Source organism: Oryza sativa, chromosome 9 (genome assembly GCF_034140825.1).
Source record: "Oryza sativa Japonica Group chromosome 9, ASM3414082v1".
NCBI classification, from domain to species: Eukaryota; Viridiplantae; Streptophyta; class Magnoliopsida; order Poales; family Poaceae; genus Oryza; species Oryza sativa.
The window spans coordinates 11126325-11148166 of NC_089043.1; the positions used below are offsets into that span (position 1 = coordinate 11126325).

Here is a 21842-nt window from a genome sequence, read left to right on the forward strand (position 1 = left end):
TTATATATACCCTTCATGTGCATGAAGTATGTTGTTAATAAAACCCGGAACTCTTGATGTTGCTTTCCATTTTGTCGTTCAAAGTCAGTTAATTTGCTATATAGTTGTGCACGGACATGTCGATCGTCTGTGCACCTCTGCTTGTGCGCGCGCCTATTTGCTGTTAGGTTTTACATGGAGTGATTTCACACGTGTGACGAACTGACAATGTGGGACTATGTGACGATGGTTATTATGTTTTCGTTGAAAAGTTAGCAACTATCTTCAGTTGCATTAGGTTGAGTGTGCATTATGAGTAGAGGACAATATATATGCGATGCGTGTGTAGAATCTATGGTAATAATCCGGTGAAGTAGTTGAAAAGAACTGGAACTTCTCTACTAAAAAGAGATAGGAGATTGCAATCATCTACAACATAACGAAGCATTGCCGTCAACCTCAGCTCCCTTGTTTTTATTCTTCCTAATTAACTCAGTTGTACGAAAATAGAATAGTCCAGAAATATCATGCCTTGTCCAGTTACATTTGTAGGATCTGCTGGCTACCCTAGCGCGTAGTGAGGAAGGCTTGAGGTTGAGCAGAAGGTCTCTAACAAGATGATGGTGAACTAGAACATATCCCCTCAATGCTAGGCGCTAACTTCATTCCCTTACTGCCTCCTATTTTCATTATGTTCTCCATCACTGAAATAACTGCCCAGATGTGGCTGTTGCAAGTACACACAAGGAAATATACTTTACTCATGGCATTGGTTGGTAGGATGCTCGGTCTCCAAAAATTAATCCACACACCACGACCACATATAGAGATCTATATTATGCACCGAGAGCATGTACTAGCACTGGTGCCTGTTGGCTATGCACAAAATCGCGCACCCAATTGCTCGCACTGTATGATGTATTCCTACAAGGTGAACTGAGAAAAATAGAGGACATAAAACAAAGTGCAGAAGAACACAAGAATTTGGGGGCAATTTTGTGGGGATTTCTTTTATTGGAATAAAAAGCTACAACTCGCTACGTGCCACTCTTATAATTGTTAACTACTATTACCTGGACGGATTGTTGTTGCTACTGTTAGTGGTGGCTAAATATGGTGATTAGTTTTGAAACGCATAATGCCATAGACTAAGCATTAACTCATTAATTATGAATTTTCTATTTCGAGAAGTAATTTTTTTAAAAAATGCTATATTGGTAGTCCAAGATGGATAACTCCATATATATTTTGATTCTAAATTACGGCATGTTATAGATTGAAGCAATGATCTATGTCCGGTACAATTAGCTAATTAGTAATGCTAGATGTATGAACCAAATTATAGGGCTGAGTACGCACACGTTATGAGTAAGTATGTTTATACTTTATTTAAAAAATAAAGTGCTAAATTAAGAGCCCACGACACGAAATAACTCCATATTGATGAATTTAATATTTTAGAAAAAAAAATCTAAACTGTCGACGATACCCCCTCGGCACATTGTATTGAACACAAACTCTTTATAGGACATACGATAATAAAATTATAATCCAACTAATGAAGGGCCAACTATTTTTGGAGTTTTCTACATCTCTCCGTTGCACATGCTAATATTAATGGTGACATTATAAATATAGGAATTTTGATATTGTTTTAAAATTTAAATTATCTTAGAGTGTCAATTTTAGTATTTTTATTAACGTACATGCTAGTTGGGCACTGTACCAAACAGCTCATTACGTAGAAAAACAATCAACAAATTATAAAACACCGAAAAATACAGAACAACACACACCAGACTTGCGGGGCCACAGCAGGCTTCCCTTCGTCATTGTCTGGCCAGTGGAGGAAAACAAATCAAAACTCTAGGAAAGATCGAAATAAGAAGCTACCTCAAAAGACGTACCAGTGTTGTATCTGTAAAAAATCAATCTTTTTGATTGAGGAAAAAATAGCAAGGAGGAGAGGTCTCGATGTGGTCGCCACAGCTCGTGTTGGTGCAGTCCCACATCTAGATCGAAGGCAGGCTTCATGGGCTTTCAAAGGTAGATTAGTTGGCCAATGACGTTAAATCACTATAGATTTATGGTGCAGATTTTGTAATCCATCTAAACGATAGGTCAGATTTTTCTTGTTAACATGAGGGCTCGTAGAAAGTAATCAATAATAAAGGTATAGACTTGTATATAGAGTACATGGAAGTTTTACGATCGTGCAATCCCACGACCTCCAACAACTCATTTAGCCGATTATTACTTTCAGTGTATTTACTTGGTGCGCATGAAATGGTTGTATTGTTAGGCTATTGCAAACATTGATTGGATTAGGACCAATGAGATGAATAACATTAATTAGTGACCCTACTGCACAAAGGTGGACAATGTGCCAAGATGGAGAGGGGCCAGCCAAAGATGGCACCTGTCGTTTAACTGTCCGACCTTGTTGACGGACAGTTAAATATATTATTTATTAATTATTGTGGCCTATATTAAAAGAAGAGTTTGGCATCACCAACACTTCTCTTATAATAGTGTAGTGGTATATGATAGATCATAGATACCACTACACTAGGAAGGTAAAATGCCTGATGTATTAAAACAACTCCCTATGGAATGGAAGAACAAAGAAAAAAGCCTTTTAGTTGGCTTGGCCATAAAAGAATTTGCCTCGCTTCGATTGGACCTAAAGCAGTTATAAACCTCAACCGAGCCAAGAGGAAACACAAATCAAGCCAAATGTGTCATCCAGATGGTAACACAATTATGAATGTACATGTGCAAATAGTATCTATACCTGCACGCTGTCTACTGTGCAAAAGGAATAAACCTCCACCAGATGATCAACAACAAAAGAACCACTTGCTGAAACACATGTTCCAATCCACACTCGTTCACAATACAATATTACGGCTACAGGATTCAATCCAATCCACACATGTTCCAATGAAGTTGTGTTGTTCTTGCTGAATCCCTCCCATCTCAAAAGTAAACTTCTCCAATCTGCGGATTGCTGCAGTAACCACCTACTGGATCGCGTTACATTCGACCATGGTGTCATATCACTCAATGCTTGAGTAGGAATTACCTACTGGATGATTATGTTATAAAAATTGTCTTTCATATAGACTTGACTAGCTGAATTCGGAAGAACACCATAAGAGAAGAATTCTTTGTACTCGGGATTGGCTGACATCCTCAGTGTATTTGGGAATGTCCATGATTAAAGATTAATTTGGTTTTCAATTTGCTGTCCAAATCATCCTCATTATCTCGAGTGCACCATATTCAGCCTCGATGCTGGCTTGATCTGACCCAAACAACTTATGCGGAGGCTTGAAAAACCCAAGCATGTCCCCAGCTGCCATCTGCCACGTCCACATATGAGGTGAAAGAATGAAGTTACGGTCTAATTGTCCTACTAAGGCTCCACATAAAGGCAGTATAATTCAAGTGAATTTCTACTGCATTACATTGAGATATCCTAATTATGGGTTTTCCTTCCTATATGCCTCCCATTCTTATTACGGTCATTTCTACTAAAATACTAGTGGGTACAGTTCACAGTTTTATTGACGATCGAGCATGGATTGAGAATTTGAGGTCGCGAATACTTGTGGCCAAGATATACTACATGGCAGAGTATATATATATATATATGCAGAAATTGCTAGCTGCAGTATAATTCCAACTGACATCAAGCTGTCAATGCTTACCCCATTTTGCTGTTGTACGGTCGTGCAGCCGCCGATCACGTGTCATGTATTATAGCCCATTATGTTTGGAATCACTCCCCCACTCTACTAACAAAATGTAAAGTACAATACAACATATTCTCTACGTACATACGAATAAAGTAAACCTGCAAGGTTCGCATTGCTCTAGCCCAGTGCGACTCTGACAGCCCCTAAAGCTGTCTGAGGTCGCCCTTCTTCCTGAGGCAGCTACCGGCAAAGCTGGATGCCTAGAAGGACAGCGGCGGCGTGGCTCCTTCTTCTCCCGACAGTGAAGCCATGGTTGGGTTCCAAGGCAGTCTGGAGAATGGACGTCACGCCACCCAGATCCAGACCTCCATGACGGACTTCCCAAGTGCCATTAGACATAACTGAGGTCACCTCACTTAGATACTGCTTCCTTCCAATAGTCAGCATCAATAGATGAATATGTCTCTTGTATGGTTTGTAGTATCGTCCACAAGGTATACAATGTAGTCATCATCGAGTAGCAACAGTGTGATCCTCCTTAGGATTTTCTATGGACGTTTGAACATCGTGTTCTATCAGCACAAAAGACACGGGGAATAAAATAGATTCTTGACTAGAAGTGTTAGGTGTATTCATTTTCAAAAAATATAGTACCATATCTTTACTAAAAAATTTTTTACAAACATGCATGTCAGGTTCTCTTGAATTCGAAATTAAGAATCTATATACTATGATGTGAATAGCATAACCAAGAAACACACAATCCACGGGTTTTGGTCCAAATTTATGCTTTTTGACTATAGGCACATTGACCATAGCCAAACAACCCCATATAATCTTTGTTCTTATTAGGAATTTTATTCAGCACATGATACACAATCAATATAGTCTCACCCCACCATTCCTTAAAAAGTCCCGTAGTGTCAAACATGACATTCACTAATTCAGTTAGACTATGATTCTTTCTTTTAGCAACCCCATTAGATTGGCGTGAATAGGGAGGCATATCCTATCATGAATAATTCCAGACTTTTCACGGAATGAAGTAAGCTCATTTTAAAAATACACTCCACCTCAATCATACCTCAACCGTTTAATTTTACTTTCAAGTTGGTTTTCTACCCCAGCTTTATAGATTTTAAAGTAATTCAATGTTTCATCTTTTGTAAAATCTAGTGCAATAATCTCTTAATCTGACGAGAGGATGACTACAAACTCATAATGCTGAAGTAAAAGGCTATGATGCATAGTGTAGGATTTATTCAATTAACTAGCTAGCAGCCAAAAATAAGATTTTTGGCACATGTTTCCAGTGCCCACTCGTAGGCATTTTGAACCCAAACGACTAATAATACACAGGTTGGACAAAATTGATGCAGTCAGGAAGGCCCTATTTCTCCACGAAAAGCTAGGACTTGGATAGGAATTAATCTGCGTATGCACAAGGTACTCTTCTTTCGGATGGCCAAGACGACATGATCTTGGGAGATTACACATTGAAGCTACTGTGTCTAGATGAACCAATGTCCCTTTATTTGTTCTTCCTTACATTTGATCGGATTGGTAACTCTTGGATTTCTTTCCTATGTACGTACACACACGTCCCAGTCTTATGAGAGCCATTAATTTCTAAAATACAAGCGGGAACTGATTATTGTTGTACCGATGGTATTTGAGGATGAATTGAGATAATGAGGTGTTGAATATTTGAGAATCTCGAAGAAGTGCTTTGGCAGAGTATAGACTTCAAATTTTTGTACTCAAACATAGAAGCATATTGAAGCTGATCTCCTTGTGGTTTAAGTGGGCTTATCTAGTAGCCAGTCGCACGATGACTATATTGGAATCCTTGCATCTATATGTCAGATCCTATCTGTGTAGATTGTCCATATTGTTACTGACCTTGCCGGAGCTCGTCTGTGATATAGGCAACAACTTGCAGGTTCTGAAGATGTCGCTCGTTGCCGAACGATGAACAACAGCTTCAGCTTAATCAAGGCACGCCGGTGACGTTGTCTTCAAGGAGATTCACGCCCTCGCCGAGGTGCACGAGACAGACGGCGGCTTTCCTCCAAGATACAATGATCTCGTATCCTCACCCGTGCAATCGGCCAAGAACGAACCAATGGAATTTCGTGGGATGTAACTCTCTCTATGCAAAATAAGCAGAAGGATGTAGAGCAAAAGCTTCGTGTGGTAATATCAGCAGCAGTACGTGCCTTATATAGCCTTGAATAGCAACAAGAAAATCCTATCTCTAAGCCGGATAACAAACAATCAACAGATTGATTTTCGTCGGCCTGAATATCTGGAATGATAAAGACTTTATCTTCCACGTACAGCTCAAAACAACAATATCAAAACTTGAAACCAAAATCTGAACATAAGGCAAAAGTTCACATATGTCCATTTGAACTAAACTGAAGAATTGTTGGTACAAAATGAACAGAACCAAAGAGACAAAATCTGAACAAACATCAAACATCGTTTGTGACTTTCATTCAGTTATAATCAGAAGGAAAATCACCTGAATTCCAACAGACCTTAGGCATGCGCCGTGCAACACCACTGTTAAATCACTAACTGTTACGTACCGTAAAATGACATAGTTAGGCATATGCTAATTAATCTGCCTAACTGTAATTTAAATGGCTGGATAGAAAGCAGAGCTAAAGCTACAACAACTATAAGGAAGCCCAAAACCTTGCACCAAATCTGTACTCCAGACAGTACACCGACTGAAGTATGCATGTCAATCCTATCATGATATCCAAGCTATCAAAACAGAAGCAATAAACTTCCTATGATCGTCATGAATGAAAGAATCAGAATGAAATTTAAGAATATGGTGGCTAGCTCATACACAGCATGTTTAAATTGAAGATCGTAACCGATATCCTTTGTGCATTTGGTTGGTCCGATACATAAGAAGGATCTTACATATTGTCATTTGATTATTTTGGAGGAACAACGGATTCCTTCTTGTAGACTCATAGGTAAGCTGTAAAAAGCGCCATGATGTTCAATCAGATGACATCATAACGTAAAGAAAACAATATGATAGGTTAAAAATTATGATTGGATCATCCACAACAACCTCACAACACAAACCTTATGTGCTGCAAATCCCCCTGGTGTTGCTTGCGATAGCATGTTGTGGCCCAAGGATTTAAGTCAACCTAGTCGTGGTGAGCACGTGGTATTGTTTTCCTTCAAGAGTCCTCCTATTCCTATTGCAGTTCCTACCTTCATTTTAGAAGTGTGAATTCATTGTTTCTTGTCATGAGTGCATTGAAAAATTGGGATGGTGAGGGCTCGAACAATGTAGAAGTTGTGTCGGGGTATATATAAAGAATGGCAATGAATTGAACAAGATAGAATTCAATACCATATAACAATAATGATACTGGATTGGCACACCGGAAATTCACAACGGCCAGACTCGAAGTCTCTTTTAAGGCATGATGGGAAATATTTGTTTGTATTACTATGATTTAATAACAATGTTTGCTAGCCACTGAAGCATGGGTCATGATACAGCAGTTAATATAACAGCCATTTTATGTCAAAGTTTTGTCTTTGTCTATCTCTGATAAGCACTCAGCAGACGGGAGGGGGATACCGAGGTTGGAAGTAGGGCCTTGGCCTGAGGAATTGGACTAGATGGTTCTCTTAGGCCTTGTTCGGTTGGGCTGTTCCAGGCCGGGATCGGGGCCCAATCCCTGTGGATCACCCCGGCGAGGAAAAAATCCCGGCCCATGCGAAATTGTGCGTTCGGTTAAGCCCTGCCGTGAATTTTAGCCCGGCCCACCACGGGGTTTCCCTCTTCTCTAGGCCCGGGAAAAAATCATCTACTCCTGGGGTGTGGAAAATTTCCTCGAGAGGAGGCAGCGGCGTAACGAAGACGCGACGGAGGGGGCGGCGCGCGGCGCGACCCGGAGGCGACGGCGACGGCGACGGCGACGACATGGCTCTCTCCTCCGGCCGCCACCTTCTCTCCGGTGAGCACGCTGCCTTTCCCCTTCTTCCCTCCTCTTGCAAAGCTAGGGTTAGGGTTTTCTTCTCTTCTCCCTTTCCTGTCGTCCCCGCCATCTCTCTTCTCGCCGTGCAGCTTTCTGGTGAGTGAGCGCTTAGCGATTCATCGTCCTCCTCCTCGTATCCTGCTCGATCTGGTGAGTTCTTGATTTGGGCGTGGAGCTTTTTTTCTTGGTTGGGTGGGGATGCGTTCTTGATTTGCCGCCGCCACCGCACCGCCCAACTCTGGTTCTTGATTTGAGTTCTTGATTCACGGTGGCTTTGAGGCAGCAGATGGTGAGAGCGAGAGCTGTACGGTGGCTATGGAAACATGCTTGCCTTGATTAGTTTTGCTTAGTGTAACTGATGCTGTGATGCTTGCCTGAGCATGTCTTGTAAAATTGACTATACAAGTTTTTACAGTGAAGTACTCAGTTCTTGGTGCTTCCGGAGTCTCAACTTGTGGTTGTTGGTTATATTTCTGTTTGGAAATTACAAGGGTTGGGGTGTCCTGATTTTGAGGATTGTAGAGCTATGGAGGTACTCTGTAATTAGTTTAACATTTCTGAATTGTAAACTAATTCTATCGTCATTGTTTCACAAACAAACTAGCAACAAATTGCAGTAGTATATACAGTAATGTATACTTAAACTGATTTATTTTAAACTAACAACAGTAGCTTTTAGTCTCATTAGACTAACAGATTTGTTTTCCTCAACATGATACTTGTATAAAACATGTTTATCATAGCTATTCAAGCACTAATATGTCTAGTGTTAAATGAACTGATTGGGTGATTAATTCTGTACCCATGTTATAATGTATTTGATGATGAGATCCTTCTATTTGATTGAAAAACAGCAGCTCCTACTTTGATGCTAGCTAGCTCTAGTTCTGGGTTTTATGTAACTCTAGTTCTAGTTCTGAATTTGAGTTGTCAGTGATGTGTATAAGTTGTGCTTGTTTTGTAGATTGCACTTGCACCCATGAGAGTTGGAGAAGACCAACCTCCTCCTTCCTGGGACCTTGTACCCTCTCCTTCCTGGGACCTTGTACCCTCTCCAAGAGGTACTAGATCTATTTATTCCCTTTGCTTTAAGTTGTTTATCTATATTTTGTGATGTAAATATAAAAAATAAAAGAAGTGGTGTAATGTAGACCAAAATTTCTTTTCCTTTCAACATACGGTTAAATTTGTATAAAAAAGCATAGAGAATATACAAGTTCTCAGATTTTTCAGATTTCTGAATTCTGAACATGCTCGGTGCTAACTAATAAAAGATCATCTGTAACTAAATTTGACAACTAAATTTGGTAAGTGCTACTGCCATGTAATCTGCTTTTTCATACATCCTGTAAGTGCTACTGCCATCAATTATTGTTGCACTGTGCACTCTTTAAGAAAAAAAGATCCTTATTGTTCTTTTCATTTTTCCCATCAATTTTTAAATATGCTTCATAACTTGGATCTTCTTAAGATTAATTCCCATAGTTTAGTGATTCTTGTGTGATTATCTTTCTAGATCTTTTGTTGCTGTGCTAAGTGCAAAATTGTAAATAATTTGTGTGCTATCTATAGTACTACTATGGATATGAGAGCAAGAGACCACGCTAGAAAGAGGAGGGAAGAGGAGGACGATGATATGATGTTGTTTATTTTCCCTGCACTACATTTGTTGAGTTCTAGTGGAGCAAGGGAAAAGAAGCGACGCCATACATCAAAGATAACAGGCGAGGAGCGTGTTCGGGAGTTGCTTGAAGGGCATGTAAAAAATTGCCGGGTAGCATTCAGGATGGAGCCGGAAATATTTATATCTTTGGCCAATTACCTTAGAACTGAAAAGTTGGTCGATGATACTAGGATTAAAGTTAAAGAGAAGTTGGCGTTCTTCTTATACATGCTTAGTCACAATGCTTCATTTGAGGATTTGCAAGAGAAATTTGGGCACAGTGGGGATAGCTTTCATCATCACGTAAAGCATTTCTTCAACTCAGTTGTCCCTTCGCTCTCGAAGCGGTTTCTGAAGCCTCCAAATCCTAATGAAGTTCATTGGAAAATAGAAAAAGATCCTAGATTTTATCCCTATTTCAATATCCTTATTAATATGTTGTTTTACATTTTTAGAAAATCATATGTGGTTTTTTTTTTTGCTGCAGAATTGCCTTGGTGCAATTGACGGCACCCATATACCCATATCTATATCATCTGACAAAGCAGCTCCATTTAGAAATAGGAAAAATACTCTTAGCCAAAATGTGATGATAGCTTGTGATTTTGATCTGAAGATCACTTTCATGTCTACTGGGTGGGAGGGGTCGGCTACAGTACCCCCTGGAAAGTTCTATTTGGTTGATGGTGGATATGCCAACACCAATTCTTTCCTTGCACCATATCGTAAAGTCAGGTATCATCTAAAGGAGTATGGGGCAGGTCGGCGTAGACCTCAAAACTACAAAGAGTTATTTAACCATCGCCATGCGGTATTGAGGAATCATGTTGAATGGACTTTGGGGGTTGTAAAGAAGCGCTTCCCTATCCTCAAAGTTGCAACTTTCCACAAAATCAAGAACCAAGTGAAGATACCAGTGGCTGCTGCAGTGTTCCATAATATTATTTGATCACTGAATGGGGATGAGCAATGGTTAAATAACCAACCACATAATATCCATCCAAGCAATTATGTTGACCTGCCAGATGGTGATGAAGGCAATGATCAAAGCACTAATCAAGGGAATCTTTTGAGGGACACGATAGCACATCAAATTTGGAATGACTATCGACAGCATAGGAATTAGTGGGTTGTAATAAGTAGTATATTTGATTTTCTTTTGATGTTTTGTGAGCTGTAATAACTACGACATATTACAAATATTATGTTATAAATGAACTATGGTGGTTGCATGTGACATACATTTGCTACAATGCTTTTGTTATGAATATTGTGTTATGCATCCTTTCTCAGTTAATATGCTTCTAAGAGGTTCTCCAAGGTTGACCATGCTTTTAGCGAAAGCTGCACAAAAGAAGAACTCTCCGAAAGGTCATCCTACAAAAAAGCATGGAGGTTCTCCGATAGGTATGCAATTATAGAACATGTGAAATTCATGTTTGAAATTATTAAATGTAGATTATACATCAATTCTTATCTTGCGTAGAAAAAAGAAGAGCCTCTTGGAACACAGCCCTAGAGAAGATTCTTGTTGAGTTATTGCATGAGCACAACACTCCTGAGTATAGGGGTCAGAATGGATGGACTTCAGAAGCTTGGAACAAAATCGTGAAGGAATTCCATGAGAAGGACAGATATGTCTGCTTAACAAAGTCCCAAATCCAAGAAAAGGAGAAAGAGCTAAAAAGAGAATATAGGATGCTGAAAGAGGCTAGAAAACAAAGTGGAGCTTCATGGAATAACCAGAGATGCATCATTGAGGCTGAGCCTGCTATATAGAACAATATAATCATCGTAAGATTATTTCTGACCATTACTTAATTTTGTAGTTAATTACATTATGCATCTTTTTAGTGTTTTCCTTTTATTGTGTTGTCATTTCCTAAAGCCAAGAAGTTTCGCACCAAATCTTTCCCTCTATTTGAGGCCTTGGGAGAACTTTACGATGGTTAGTTCTATCACAAGCTATAATCCTTGTTTTCAATATCACAAGTTATAATCATGCTTTCTTGCTTACCCTTTCTAGTACTCAATTTTCTTGTGTAGGACATACTGCAGAAGGAACCTGTCACGCCCGGAATTTCTATCCAAAATTCCAAACGCTTACATGTGTGTGAACCCTCGTCCAGGAATCAGCCGAGGGACACAATAACAAATTGATAATAGAGTACAATTATTACTCTAATTAATAAGCGAATAAAATGTCATTACAGAGGTAGATAGTTCGTCTCAATCAATAAAGATCTAAGCAGCGGAAAAATAAGATAAACGGCACAGACGACTCCACTCCACAGGCAGCTTGACCAGGGCTACACCTAATCCTCCACACCATCAGCATCACTGTAGAACTCTTCCTCTGATGAATGATTGCAAGGTGAGTATATAACATACTCAGCAAGCCACGCAACAAATATGGAAGTGCACAAGGATACCAAAGAATGGCATAATATAGGGCTCATTTGCAAAAGCAGCATTTAGCAAATATTTGAGAATTATAAAACAGTAGAGTAATTAATCATCAATTTTAATCAACACTAAACAGCACACCCATGCTGCTCAGGCCCAACCATCCTGAACAACCATACCCGGCTGTACAGATCTATCTCCAAACCAGGAATATACCATTCCAAACCAGGAGCTAAACAAATTATTACCAGTTATAGCATCTTTTATTATGGTGAGAAGTGTGAGACTAATCACGAAAGACATTGTTAGACCCGCCCATAACCGCGGGCACGGCTATTCGAATAGTTTTACTCTGGCCAGAGGTGTACCACTGTACCCACAAGACACAGCACCACAACATGTCACCATGTGCCTCAATACCACCACGGTACCTCGGAAAGGAGCTGTGACAGTAACCCTCGTACAACACAATCCACCACAGCGCACCTTTCCTGGATCATAATCACCCCCTTATAAACAAGGCATGGACTCCCCAGCGACCCCCGTGGGCTTATCTCCACCACTTCTCAGTCTGGTGCTCCGCAATGAACCATGCTATACAAAAGGTAAAGTCGTTGCCCACGCTGGCTTGTGGTTGGCACGGTTAATGTTTCACAACCGAAACTCGTGAACCGGTCCTTAATTGTCATGAGCACGGCTCTCAAAACCATGTGCTCACAACCCACCATTATCAAGTTTTAGTTGGCAAGTAATTAATTAACCAATCACGATTGACCATCGTGAACTATCATTAAGCCATCATTAAATAATAGTGAGTCATAAGTTATCCCAATAGTGTGCTAATGTTTCTAAGCATGGCTAAGCAATCATATCTAATATCTAGCTGAACTAATATATATAGCCCAACTAGTCAAGTTATAATAACCCAAGGTATCAAGGAATAAAGTAATCAAGAACAAAAGGGCTATAACAAACAATAGGTTAATTCCACCCAATGACATTCGAAAATAAATGCAATAGTTGAATAGAAACAATAGCTTTAAACGGGATCAACATGCTCAAAGGATTGTTTGGGATCTGTGTGACTTGCCTTGCTGGCCTTGGAACTCTTCAAAATCTTCTCCTGCAAACTCAGACTCTCCGAAAACGTCGGAACCTAAACAGAAAAGAGCAAAATCACCAAAACAGCACACAAACCAGCATGAACAGTACATGTAGATATTTTTAACATGTAGATCTCTATTTTAGAAAAATTTAGAGACTTGAACCAACTAAATCCGAGCTAAGATGAATTAGTTATGTGTTTTCAAAGATTAAATCGGATTAAATCATTCATTTAGATTTTAATTGAATTATGACGCAATAATGAATTATTTTTGAAAAAGAAAAGGGAATTATTGCGTCAGCGGCTAGGGTTCGCGGTGGACCGGGTGCACGGCGGCGGCTCACGGAAATGAACGGCCGAGATCGATCCTATCCAAAACGGACGGCCAAGATCCATCGGTCCACGACCGGGCCACGGGGAACGACGACGATGACGTCGGCGGTGACGTCACCACCGGCGGCGGCTCGGGCGTGCATGCTTGCCGGCGAATGACGGCATGACAGCGCGAACGGAGGGCACCTATGGGTAGCGGACGACACGGCGAACTCACCGGTGACCAAAGTAGCGGCGGAGGGGCAACGGACGGCGCCGGCGATGAGGAAAAGGGGGCAGAGACGATCGGGTCGACGGCGGCGACGGTGCTCCGGCGGTTGACAACGACGGCGAAGGGACGGACGACGACGGCGATGAGACGGCGACCACGACGATGACCTCCCCGAGTGACGGCGATGACTGGAGCGACGATGGCGCACGGCTAGAGCGGCGGCGACGACGGCGACGCGAGGCTACACGGTGCTAGGGTTCTACCGGCGGCGAGAGACGAAGGCGAGGGTGGCGACGGGTAGCGGAGGACCTGGGGGTGCTTATATAGGGACTAGGGCGCGGCGGCGAAGGCCCACGGCGACCGGCGACGCGATGGAAAGATTAGGGTTCGGGAGAGAGAGACGAATCCGATTCGAGATCGAATCCGCGAATTTCCAAAGCGATTTAAACGATGTTTCCAAAAGGGAAAAGGTAGAGTGGATCACGGGGATCCTTTCCCCTCAATTGATTTCACCGGAAACGGAAAGGGACGGCCGGATTTGGAAGGAGATGGCGGCGGCGCGCCGCTAGGGCTCGGGCGATGGTGCAAGGAGGACGACGACGACCTGACAGGCGGGCCCCACCTGTCAGCGTCCGAGGGCGCTCGCACGCGGCTGCTGCGGGCGGACTGGGCCGGCTTGGGCCGAGGAGAGGGAGAGAGAAGGTTTTGGGCCGACTTTCGACCCAAAGGCAAAAGAGAACTTTTAAAACCTTTTCCAATTTAAATTATTCATGAAATGAAATTCCATTTATTAAAAATACTTCCTTAGCTCAAATAAATCCCAGAAAAATCTAGGAATTATAGAATTAAGCAAAGTATTTAATGAAATTTTATCTGGCCCCATTTTATATTGGAATTTATTAATTAAAACTAGATCTTCTCTTCTAGGCTTTTAAAATAAATTCTAATAATTCCAATTAAACAACAATTTATATATTTAGGATTTTTAGGGTGTGACAGAACCTACAATTTCACCTCAATTGAGCCATTGCAACATTCAATCATTACTCAAGTTGAGAGTGATCAAGATGATCTTGGTAACACTGAGATTATATTTCCAGATTATGAGGACACCTTGGCTTATCAAGTACAAGATGATGCAGATGCAACTGAAGATGATAATGCAAATGCGGAAAGGCTTAAAGAGATGCCGCATAGAAGGGTTGTTGTTGTACCAAGAAACAAAGAAGAAAAAGAACCCAAGAGGCAAAATAAGAGTGTTGGCGTAGAAGGACTTATGGAAAGGTACCTTGATATGAGGACCAAACAAACTGAAGATGAGGCTGCACAATTAGCAAGAGAAAAGGAGGCTCAGTTAGCAAGAGAAAAGGAGGCTCATTTAGCAAGAGAAAAGGAAAGTAATGATTTTTCAATCAAGAGGTGCATATCTGTTCTGAATTCGATGGATGTGACAAAGGCAGAAAAGGTCAAAGCATATACCGTCTTCAAGAATGCAGAGAACAGAGAGATTTTTGTGAGTGCTTGTGATGAGGATCCAGAATCTGCCTTGAGTTGGTTAAGAAGTGAGATGGCTTGAAAGGTACCGCTTTTCTTCTATATAAATCTTTTTTGGTCTGCTAGGCAAGTAAGATGGGCTTCACTCTGTCCTGTGTGACTCTCTGTTGTTAGTTACATGCATGTTGTTTAGGGCTGTAAACCAAGATTTACATTATGGGCTACTCACCTTTCTTTTATTTTCTTGAGCTGATAAGCTCACTCAAGTCTGAACTGATACTACTCTTAGCATCTGAAAAAGCTAAACTTAAGCAGTATAGCGGTGCAATTTTACTTACTTTGAAGCATCTGCTTTGCTCCTGATAAAAGAATGTTTTTTAAGGTACCGTGTGGCTCTAGTTATGTACTTCATTATTCTGGATTTTTCACATTTTGGTCCTTTTAAAAAACTTATTTCGCAAATAGACCCCTAGAAAAACTTATCCCAGAAATGGTCCTTTTTGGGACGCCAGAGTGGCTGGCGCCGTCATCCAACGGGACGGCGCCAGCCTCTCTGGCGCTGTCCTCCTGCCACCGTGGCACACGCAAACCGACGTGGCAAGAGGAGGGCGCCAAAATGGTTGGCGCCGCCCTAGGGAGGAGGGCGCCAGCCATGCTGGCGCCGCCCCCCTCCCCCTCCCCCACCACCCATCGCCTCCATTCCTATTTCTCTATATTGCAACCTTTTTATTTTTGTTTTATTTTTTTTGGATGTTTTTTCGCACTTAGGATACGATACAACCAGCTAAAAAAAATTAATCTTGAACGGAATATACCACTTAGCTAGATATCCGAAAATAGCATACCACTTAGCCTATTTTGCACCTTCATCAGAATTAGACCATAACTTCTTTAGTAAATACCTTTGATCAGCATGTTAAATATAATGCACTCTACCACTATATGAAATTACTTAATCTCTAATTCAAAATATAACCACATGAAATGATAGCCATAAGTTAAATAGTACAAAGAGATGCAGTTTTTTTTATTTTTATTTTATTTTTTTGATATTTTTTTCACACTTAGGAGAATACAAGAACCAACCATAGAAAAAATAAACTCAAAACGGACAAAATATGTGACTTATAGAATTTTCCAAATCTCTACCGAAACGGACAAAATATGTTATTTATTAAAATAGGCGTAACTTTCTCATACGGACTCGGAATTAGGCAAATAATATATCCACGGATATCTACAGAAAAAGTTATATCCGATTCTTCCCGCTCTGGCGGGTTCGGCGATATTAGAACCTCCAAATTCCGCTTGCAAGATTGTGTTTTCGAGGAGATGTTTTTCGGTAGAGCTTTGGAAAATTTCACAGGCCACATATTTCGTCCGTTTGAGTTTATTTTTTATATGGTTAGTTCTTGTGAGTTCCTAAGTGTGAAAAAAATATCAAAAAAAAAAAAAAAGTTGCACATTTCTCTCCTCTGCACTAGTTCGGAGAGAGAGGAGAGGAGAGGAAAAATTCTACAGGTCACATATTACGTCCATTTGAGTTCATTTTTTCTATGGTTGGTTCTTGTGTGTCTCTAAGCGTGAAAAAAATATCAAACAAATAAAAAAAAATAAAAAATTTCCGGGGGGAAGGGCGCCAGCCACTCTGGCGCGCTCCCCCTAGCCACCTCAGCATCGCCCCGCCACGTCGGCAGGGGGACGGCGCCAGAGAGGCTGGCGCCGTCCAGTTGGACAATGGCGCTAGCCACTCTGGCGCCCCAAAAAGGACCATTTCTGGGATAAGTTTTTTTAGGGGTCTATTTGCGAAATAAGTTTTTCAAAAGGACCAAAATGTGAAAAATCCAGCTTCATTATTACTATGTTGTCAAGGCTGAATTGTTAGCTTTTTTTGTTAGCTTCCTAGTTCCTGAACTTTTAGGTCTCTTTTCATCTTTGGTTCTATCAGACTGATAGCATTCCATGTAGTGCATCAGCCTTAGTTTGGATATTAGTGTGGCTCTTTGCTTTACTTGTTTGCTCTTATGTAATCTGTACTCTGCATTTGTTCAATTTGATATTTGGTTGACAGGAAAGAACATATATGGTGTATTTCTTTTTGGAATTGATCCAATGTTGCTCCATTTTTTTTCAGAGATGGGAACACTGCAGCTGGGTGACTGAAGCTCATGGTGGCATTAGTGCTAAGCTTAAACACTTGCATTCAATTTGTAGTTTAGCTCTTAGATGGCTACTTCTATTTATTCTAAAAAAAACAACTGAACTGTAACCATTTTTATTACTTTGTGACACTTTCATGTATGCATTTGTGAACGTACAGCATGCATGTGTGTTTTCCCTATGCTAAAACAATGTTTTTTTTACTGCATCCTATGGATTTGATCTGGGAGAATGCATATTGTTTCATTGCTTGCTTGGGAACATACAGCTGCTGCTTTATATTTCCCTGTGCTAAACGAAGGCAGTGTTTATATGCCAGGGATTAGAAACGGGCAGGGATTCGAACCCCACAGGGTTTGAGTGAGATAGGAGGGATTCACTCAATCCCTCCCTGGATAGGATCCCTTGGGGATTAATTCCCAAGCAGCCGAACAAGGCCTGAGTGGTGTTAGCGGCTCCAACAACCAATGAAAAAAATATGGAGCCGCACTTAGAGCCACCGGTTCTTCATGCTTAACATAAGATTTAACCGGTCTTGTTATATGTCAACAATAGCTAGCAAAAGTAAGTAGACAATAAAAATTAAACATCATTCCTTATTTTGTAAAATATTAATTGATAATTAGTGCAAGTCAAGGATGAGGACTTACGTTTCCCTGTCAAAAAAAATGTTTGCTGAAGCTAGCTAGTTCAAATGGTTAAACAAAAAAATTCAAAAGGTTTAGCAAAAAAAAAAAGAGGTCGATATATTAACATAAAAAACTAATGGCATCATAAAGCACCAAGCATTCATCCATGGTGCTGGAACCAGATCCTCTCATGTTGGGATATTGTGTGGCTGAGTCATCCGATCCGCATCGCAGCAACCGAGTGAACTCAGCGACTGAACGGGCTGGGCTGTAGCTTGGCCCACGGCAACGAAATTAAAATGGCCCATTTGCACACAAATAGGTGTCGCCACTATAGGTGTCGGTAGTACTAAAACCGGCACCTATAGGCCTTTTCCCACCTCCGCGGGTTCAAATCGCAAAAAACCGGAACCTTTAAGCAATAATAGGTGTCGGTTCCAAATAAAAACCGACACTTATTTCATTTTGTGCCGGTTTTTTTTTAAAAAAACATTATAGGTGCCAGTAGTACTAAAACCGACACCTATAAGATATTATAGGTGCCGGTTTTTAAAAAAACCGACACCCAAATCAAGCCGAACCGGCGGGCCCCACAAGACGAGATAAGGATAAGGACGAGCTAGTGGCTTCTCGATCTCTCTCTCGTCCTCAGTTTCTCTCTCTCTCTCGCCTCTCTCTTCTCTTTCTCAGTTTCCCCTCCTCCTCTCCCCATACGGCGTCGTCGGCGGTGGCTTCTCCCGCGGCGGATGCGGCGGTGGGCGAGGTGGCCTCGGCGGCGGCCGGGGTGGCGACTGCTGGCGGAGCAGCATCCGGCGTCGGCGTCGGCAGGCAAAGCGGTGGCGGCGGTGAGTCCCGCAATGGATCCGGCTCCCGCAATGGTGATTGTTTCTATGAAATTGTTGAGGGATATGTGATTTTTGATTCTTTCATCAGTGATTTATGTGGAACTTCTGTGATTTGCTTTGACGGATATGTGTTGGATGAATTGATTTGTGATTCTTTCATCTGTGATTTGTGTGAAACTTCTATGATTTGCTTTGAGGGATTTGTGTGAAATGCAGGTTGAAGGGAGATAACTCCGCTGCCCATTTGCTGAGCCGGCCAGTAATTTCCTTGCCCCGGAGCACTTCGCCCAAAGGATACTGCGATGGCATAGTGACTTTGTGGGCCTGAAAGTAGTGTTTAAGTTTGCACGAAGCCATCACTAGGGCATAAGCAAGCTTTTCCATTTCAATGTATCTTATCTTCGCCCCTTGCAAAGCTTCAGAGACGAAATACGGCTTCAGAGACGAAATACAGCTTGCAAGGGGTGAAGATAAGATATATTGAAATGGAAAAGCTTGCTTACGCTCTAGTGATGGCTTCGCGCAAAGTTAAACACTACTTTCAGGCCCACAAAGTCACTGTGACATCGCAGTATCCTTTGGGCGAAGTGCTCCTGGGCAAGGAAATTACTGGCCGGCTCAGCAAATGGGCAGCGAAGTTATCTCCCTTTGACCTGCATTTATTCGCCCGCACTGCCATCAAGTCCCAAGTCCTAGCCGACTTCGTGGTCGAATGGACGCCAGCATTCGCCCCTGAACCCGAGCCTGTCGAACAACCTTGGGTGATGTACTTTGACAGTTCGTGGTCGCACAAGGGGGCGGGCGCCGCGGCAGTACTCACTTTGCCAGGGGCTGCGCCGATTCGGTACACTGCAAGGCTACAGTTCGATACGACCAACAACACGGCAGAATACGAAGTTGTACTGTTGGGCCTAAGAAAAGCGAAAGCATTGGGGGTTCGGCACTTGCTGATCCGAACAGACTCCAAGCTGGTGGCAAGTCATGTTGACAAATCTTTTGAGGCAAAAGAAGAAGGAATGAAGAGGTATCTGGAGGCTGTTCGATCTATGGAAAAGTGTTTCGCCGGCATAACGGTCGAACACTTATCTAGATGCCAGAACGAGGAAGCAGACGCCCTGGTGAAATCTGCTGCTTGTGGAGGCTCACATTCACCAGGCATCTTTTTTGAGGTCTTGTACGCACCAAGTGTGCCCACAGAGAGCCTGCACATCATGGCAATTGACCAGGCAGAACTGGGCGAAGACCCAGAGGACTGGCGAACACCGTTCGTGAAGTACCTCAAGAACGGTTGGCTCCTGGAGGATGAAGTAGAAGCGAAGCGCCTACAGCTCAGAGCCGCAAGATACAAGCTGATCTCAGGGCAGTTGTATCGCTCCGGGGTGCTCCAATCCTTGCTTCGCTGCATCTCCTTTGCCGAAGGCGAGGAAGTGGCGAAAGAAATACACCAGGAGCTGTGCGGTGCGCATCAAGCCGCAAGAACGGTTGCCTCCAAAGTGTTTCGCCAGGGGGTATATTGGTCCACCATGCTAAAAGTTTGTGTTGAGCAAGCCAAGAAGTGCGAAACCTGTCAGCGGCATGGCCGAAGCCAAGCAGCACCCCAGTATGAGCTGCAACCTATCGCACCGGTCTGGCCTTTCGCCAGATGGGGGTTAAACATCATTGGCCCTTTCCCAGTAGCGTGAAATGGGTACAAGTTTGCAATTGTAGCAATCGAATACTTCTCCCGTTGGATCGAAGCCGAACCACTTGGTGCGATCACTTCGGCAGCAGTACAGAAATTTGTATGGAAGAACATTGTTTGCCGTTTCGGAGTGCCGAAGGAATTCATCACTGACAATGGCAAGCAATTCGCCTCTGAAGAGTTCAGAGAGATGTGCGAGGGGCTAAATCTAGAAATCAGGTTCGCTTCGGTCGTGCACCCACAGTCGAATGGGGCGGCCGAGCGTACAAATGGCAAGATCCTGGAGGCACTCAAGAAAAGGCTTGAGGGGGCGGCGAAGGGTAAATGGCCAGACAAAATGCTATCTGTTCTTTGGGCCCTTCGGACGATCCGTACAAGGCCAACCAAGTTCAGCCCGTTGATGCTTCTCTATGGTGACGAAGCAATGACCCCAACAGAGCTAGGGGCTACTAATTTGCCAAGGGTGATGTTCTCTAGAGGCGAAGATGGGCACGAGGTGTCGCTCGAACTCCTCGAAGGGGTAAGAGTCGAAGCACTAGAACACATGCGCAAGTACACTACAAGCACCTCGGCAACTTACAATAAAAAAAGTTCGACCGACGGAGCTATTGCCTGGCCATCTCATCCTAAGGAAGAAGGCGAACCCAGTGGCGGTCGGGAAACTTGAATCGAAGTGGGAGGGGCCATACCTCATCAAGCACAGGTCCAGGACGGGCTCTTTTTGCTTGGTGACGCTGGAAGGCAAAGCGTTTCTATGTCTAGAAGGGTAGCACCCCATTCGCCAACTTGTAAAAATGTACACACTATTGTATAGGCCTTTCGGCACCTCTCGTTAGGTAAGCCCTTCGGCACAAAAATACAAAAAAAGAGGAAAATAAGAAAAGAAAAAAAAATTGGATGTAGGGCTATTATCCATCCTGGAGGCCTGAACCAGTAAAAAATTCTTGTGTCTTTCGCCTTTTCTTTACTTGTGTGAATGATAATTTGTCGAAAAACCCCAAGGCAAACGCCTTATCAGCGAAAACGCCAGGGGGCGAAACGAATCAGCCGAAGCATCGCTCGCCGAACGTTGAAACCACGACAGCTTGTTTCGGAAAATAAATAACAGAACACCGTTATACTCGATTTATGTGAAAACACAAATGCTTCTTTCAGCGCAGAACACCACAGATCAAAAGCGGAACTCGAAAGCTGAAAAGTCAGCAGACCTATTTCGCTAATATACGCAAGGGGGCCGACATGTTTCGACCTAACGAACGCACGAAAGTTGACTATGCGAACAATAGCGAAAAGGAAATAAAACACATCTTTATTAACTTCAAAAGATATCGAAGAATACATGCCATACAACATGGTACAGGTCAAAGAAAGTAACGGGCTTTACAGCCTAGCTTACAAAAAAATTACATCTTCACCCCCAAAACAACCTCCACTCCCTAAGGTGTGATTTGGCGAACTTGGTTCATCATCACTACTAATATTATACACTATCCTAAGAGGAGAAGGGAGCGAAACACAAACTAGGCCATAGCGGCGCTGGGCGATCGCTTCTTGGCGATCAGTCCTTCGGTGATTTCGCCAAAAGCGGGCCATGTCCTCCCGACGTTCCACAT

The 21842-nt window shown here is 42.3% G+C and overlaps 2 protein-coding genes and 2 pseudogenes across 2 annotated transcripts; all 4 read left to right on the plus strand.

Moving 5' to 3' along the window:
- The first annotated feature begins 7546 nt into the window (after positions 1 to 7546).
- LOC9266072 (uncharacterized) lies at positions 7547 to 14996 on the plus strand (annotated as a pseudogene).
- LOC136351830 (uncharacterized) lies at positions 8770 to 9851 on the plus strand (the record flags this gene model as incomplete). The annotated part of the gene is made up of 1 exon (XM_066304250.1): positions 8770 to 9851. A coding segment is annotated over exon 1 (570 nt), but the record flags the coding sequence as incomplete, so codon positions are not given.
- Positions 9853 to 10618, plus strand: LOC112936379 (uncharacterized; annotated as a pseudogene).
- A 4064-nt stretch (positions 14997 to 19060) lies between the features above and the next one.
- On the plus strand, positions 19061 to 21449 carry LOC136351680 (uncharacterized). Its single transcript, XM_066303941.1, has 3 exons — positions 19061 to 20006; positions 20256 to 20749; positions 21390 to 21449. The coding sequence occupies exons 1-3, from the start codon at positions 19061 to 19063 to the stop codon at positions 21447 to 21449; spliced, it is 1500 nt and encodes a 499-aa protein (XP_066160038.1).
- The last annotated feature ends 393 nt before the right edge of the window (positions 21450 to 21842 follow it).

Excerpts from the sequence above, each read along its gene's own strand:
- LOC136351680 (XM_066303941.1), top strand. The coding sequence starts at position 19,061 with ATGGCTTCGCGCAAAGTTAAACACTACTTTCAGGCCCACAAAGTCACT. Across the intron at positions 20,007-20,255 it reads AATACACCAGGAGCTGTGCG|CAATCGAATACTTCTCCCGT; the intron begins GTGCGCATCAAG and ends TTGCAATTGTAG. Across the intron at positions 20,750-21,389 it reads CGCTCGAACTCCTCGAAGGG|AACACCACAGATCAAAAGCG; the intron begins GTAAGAGTCGAA and ends CTTTCAGCGCAG.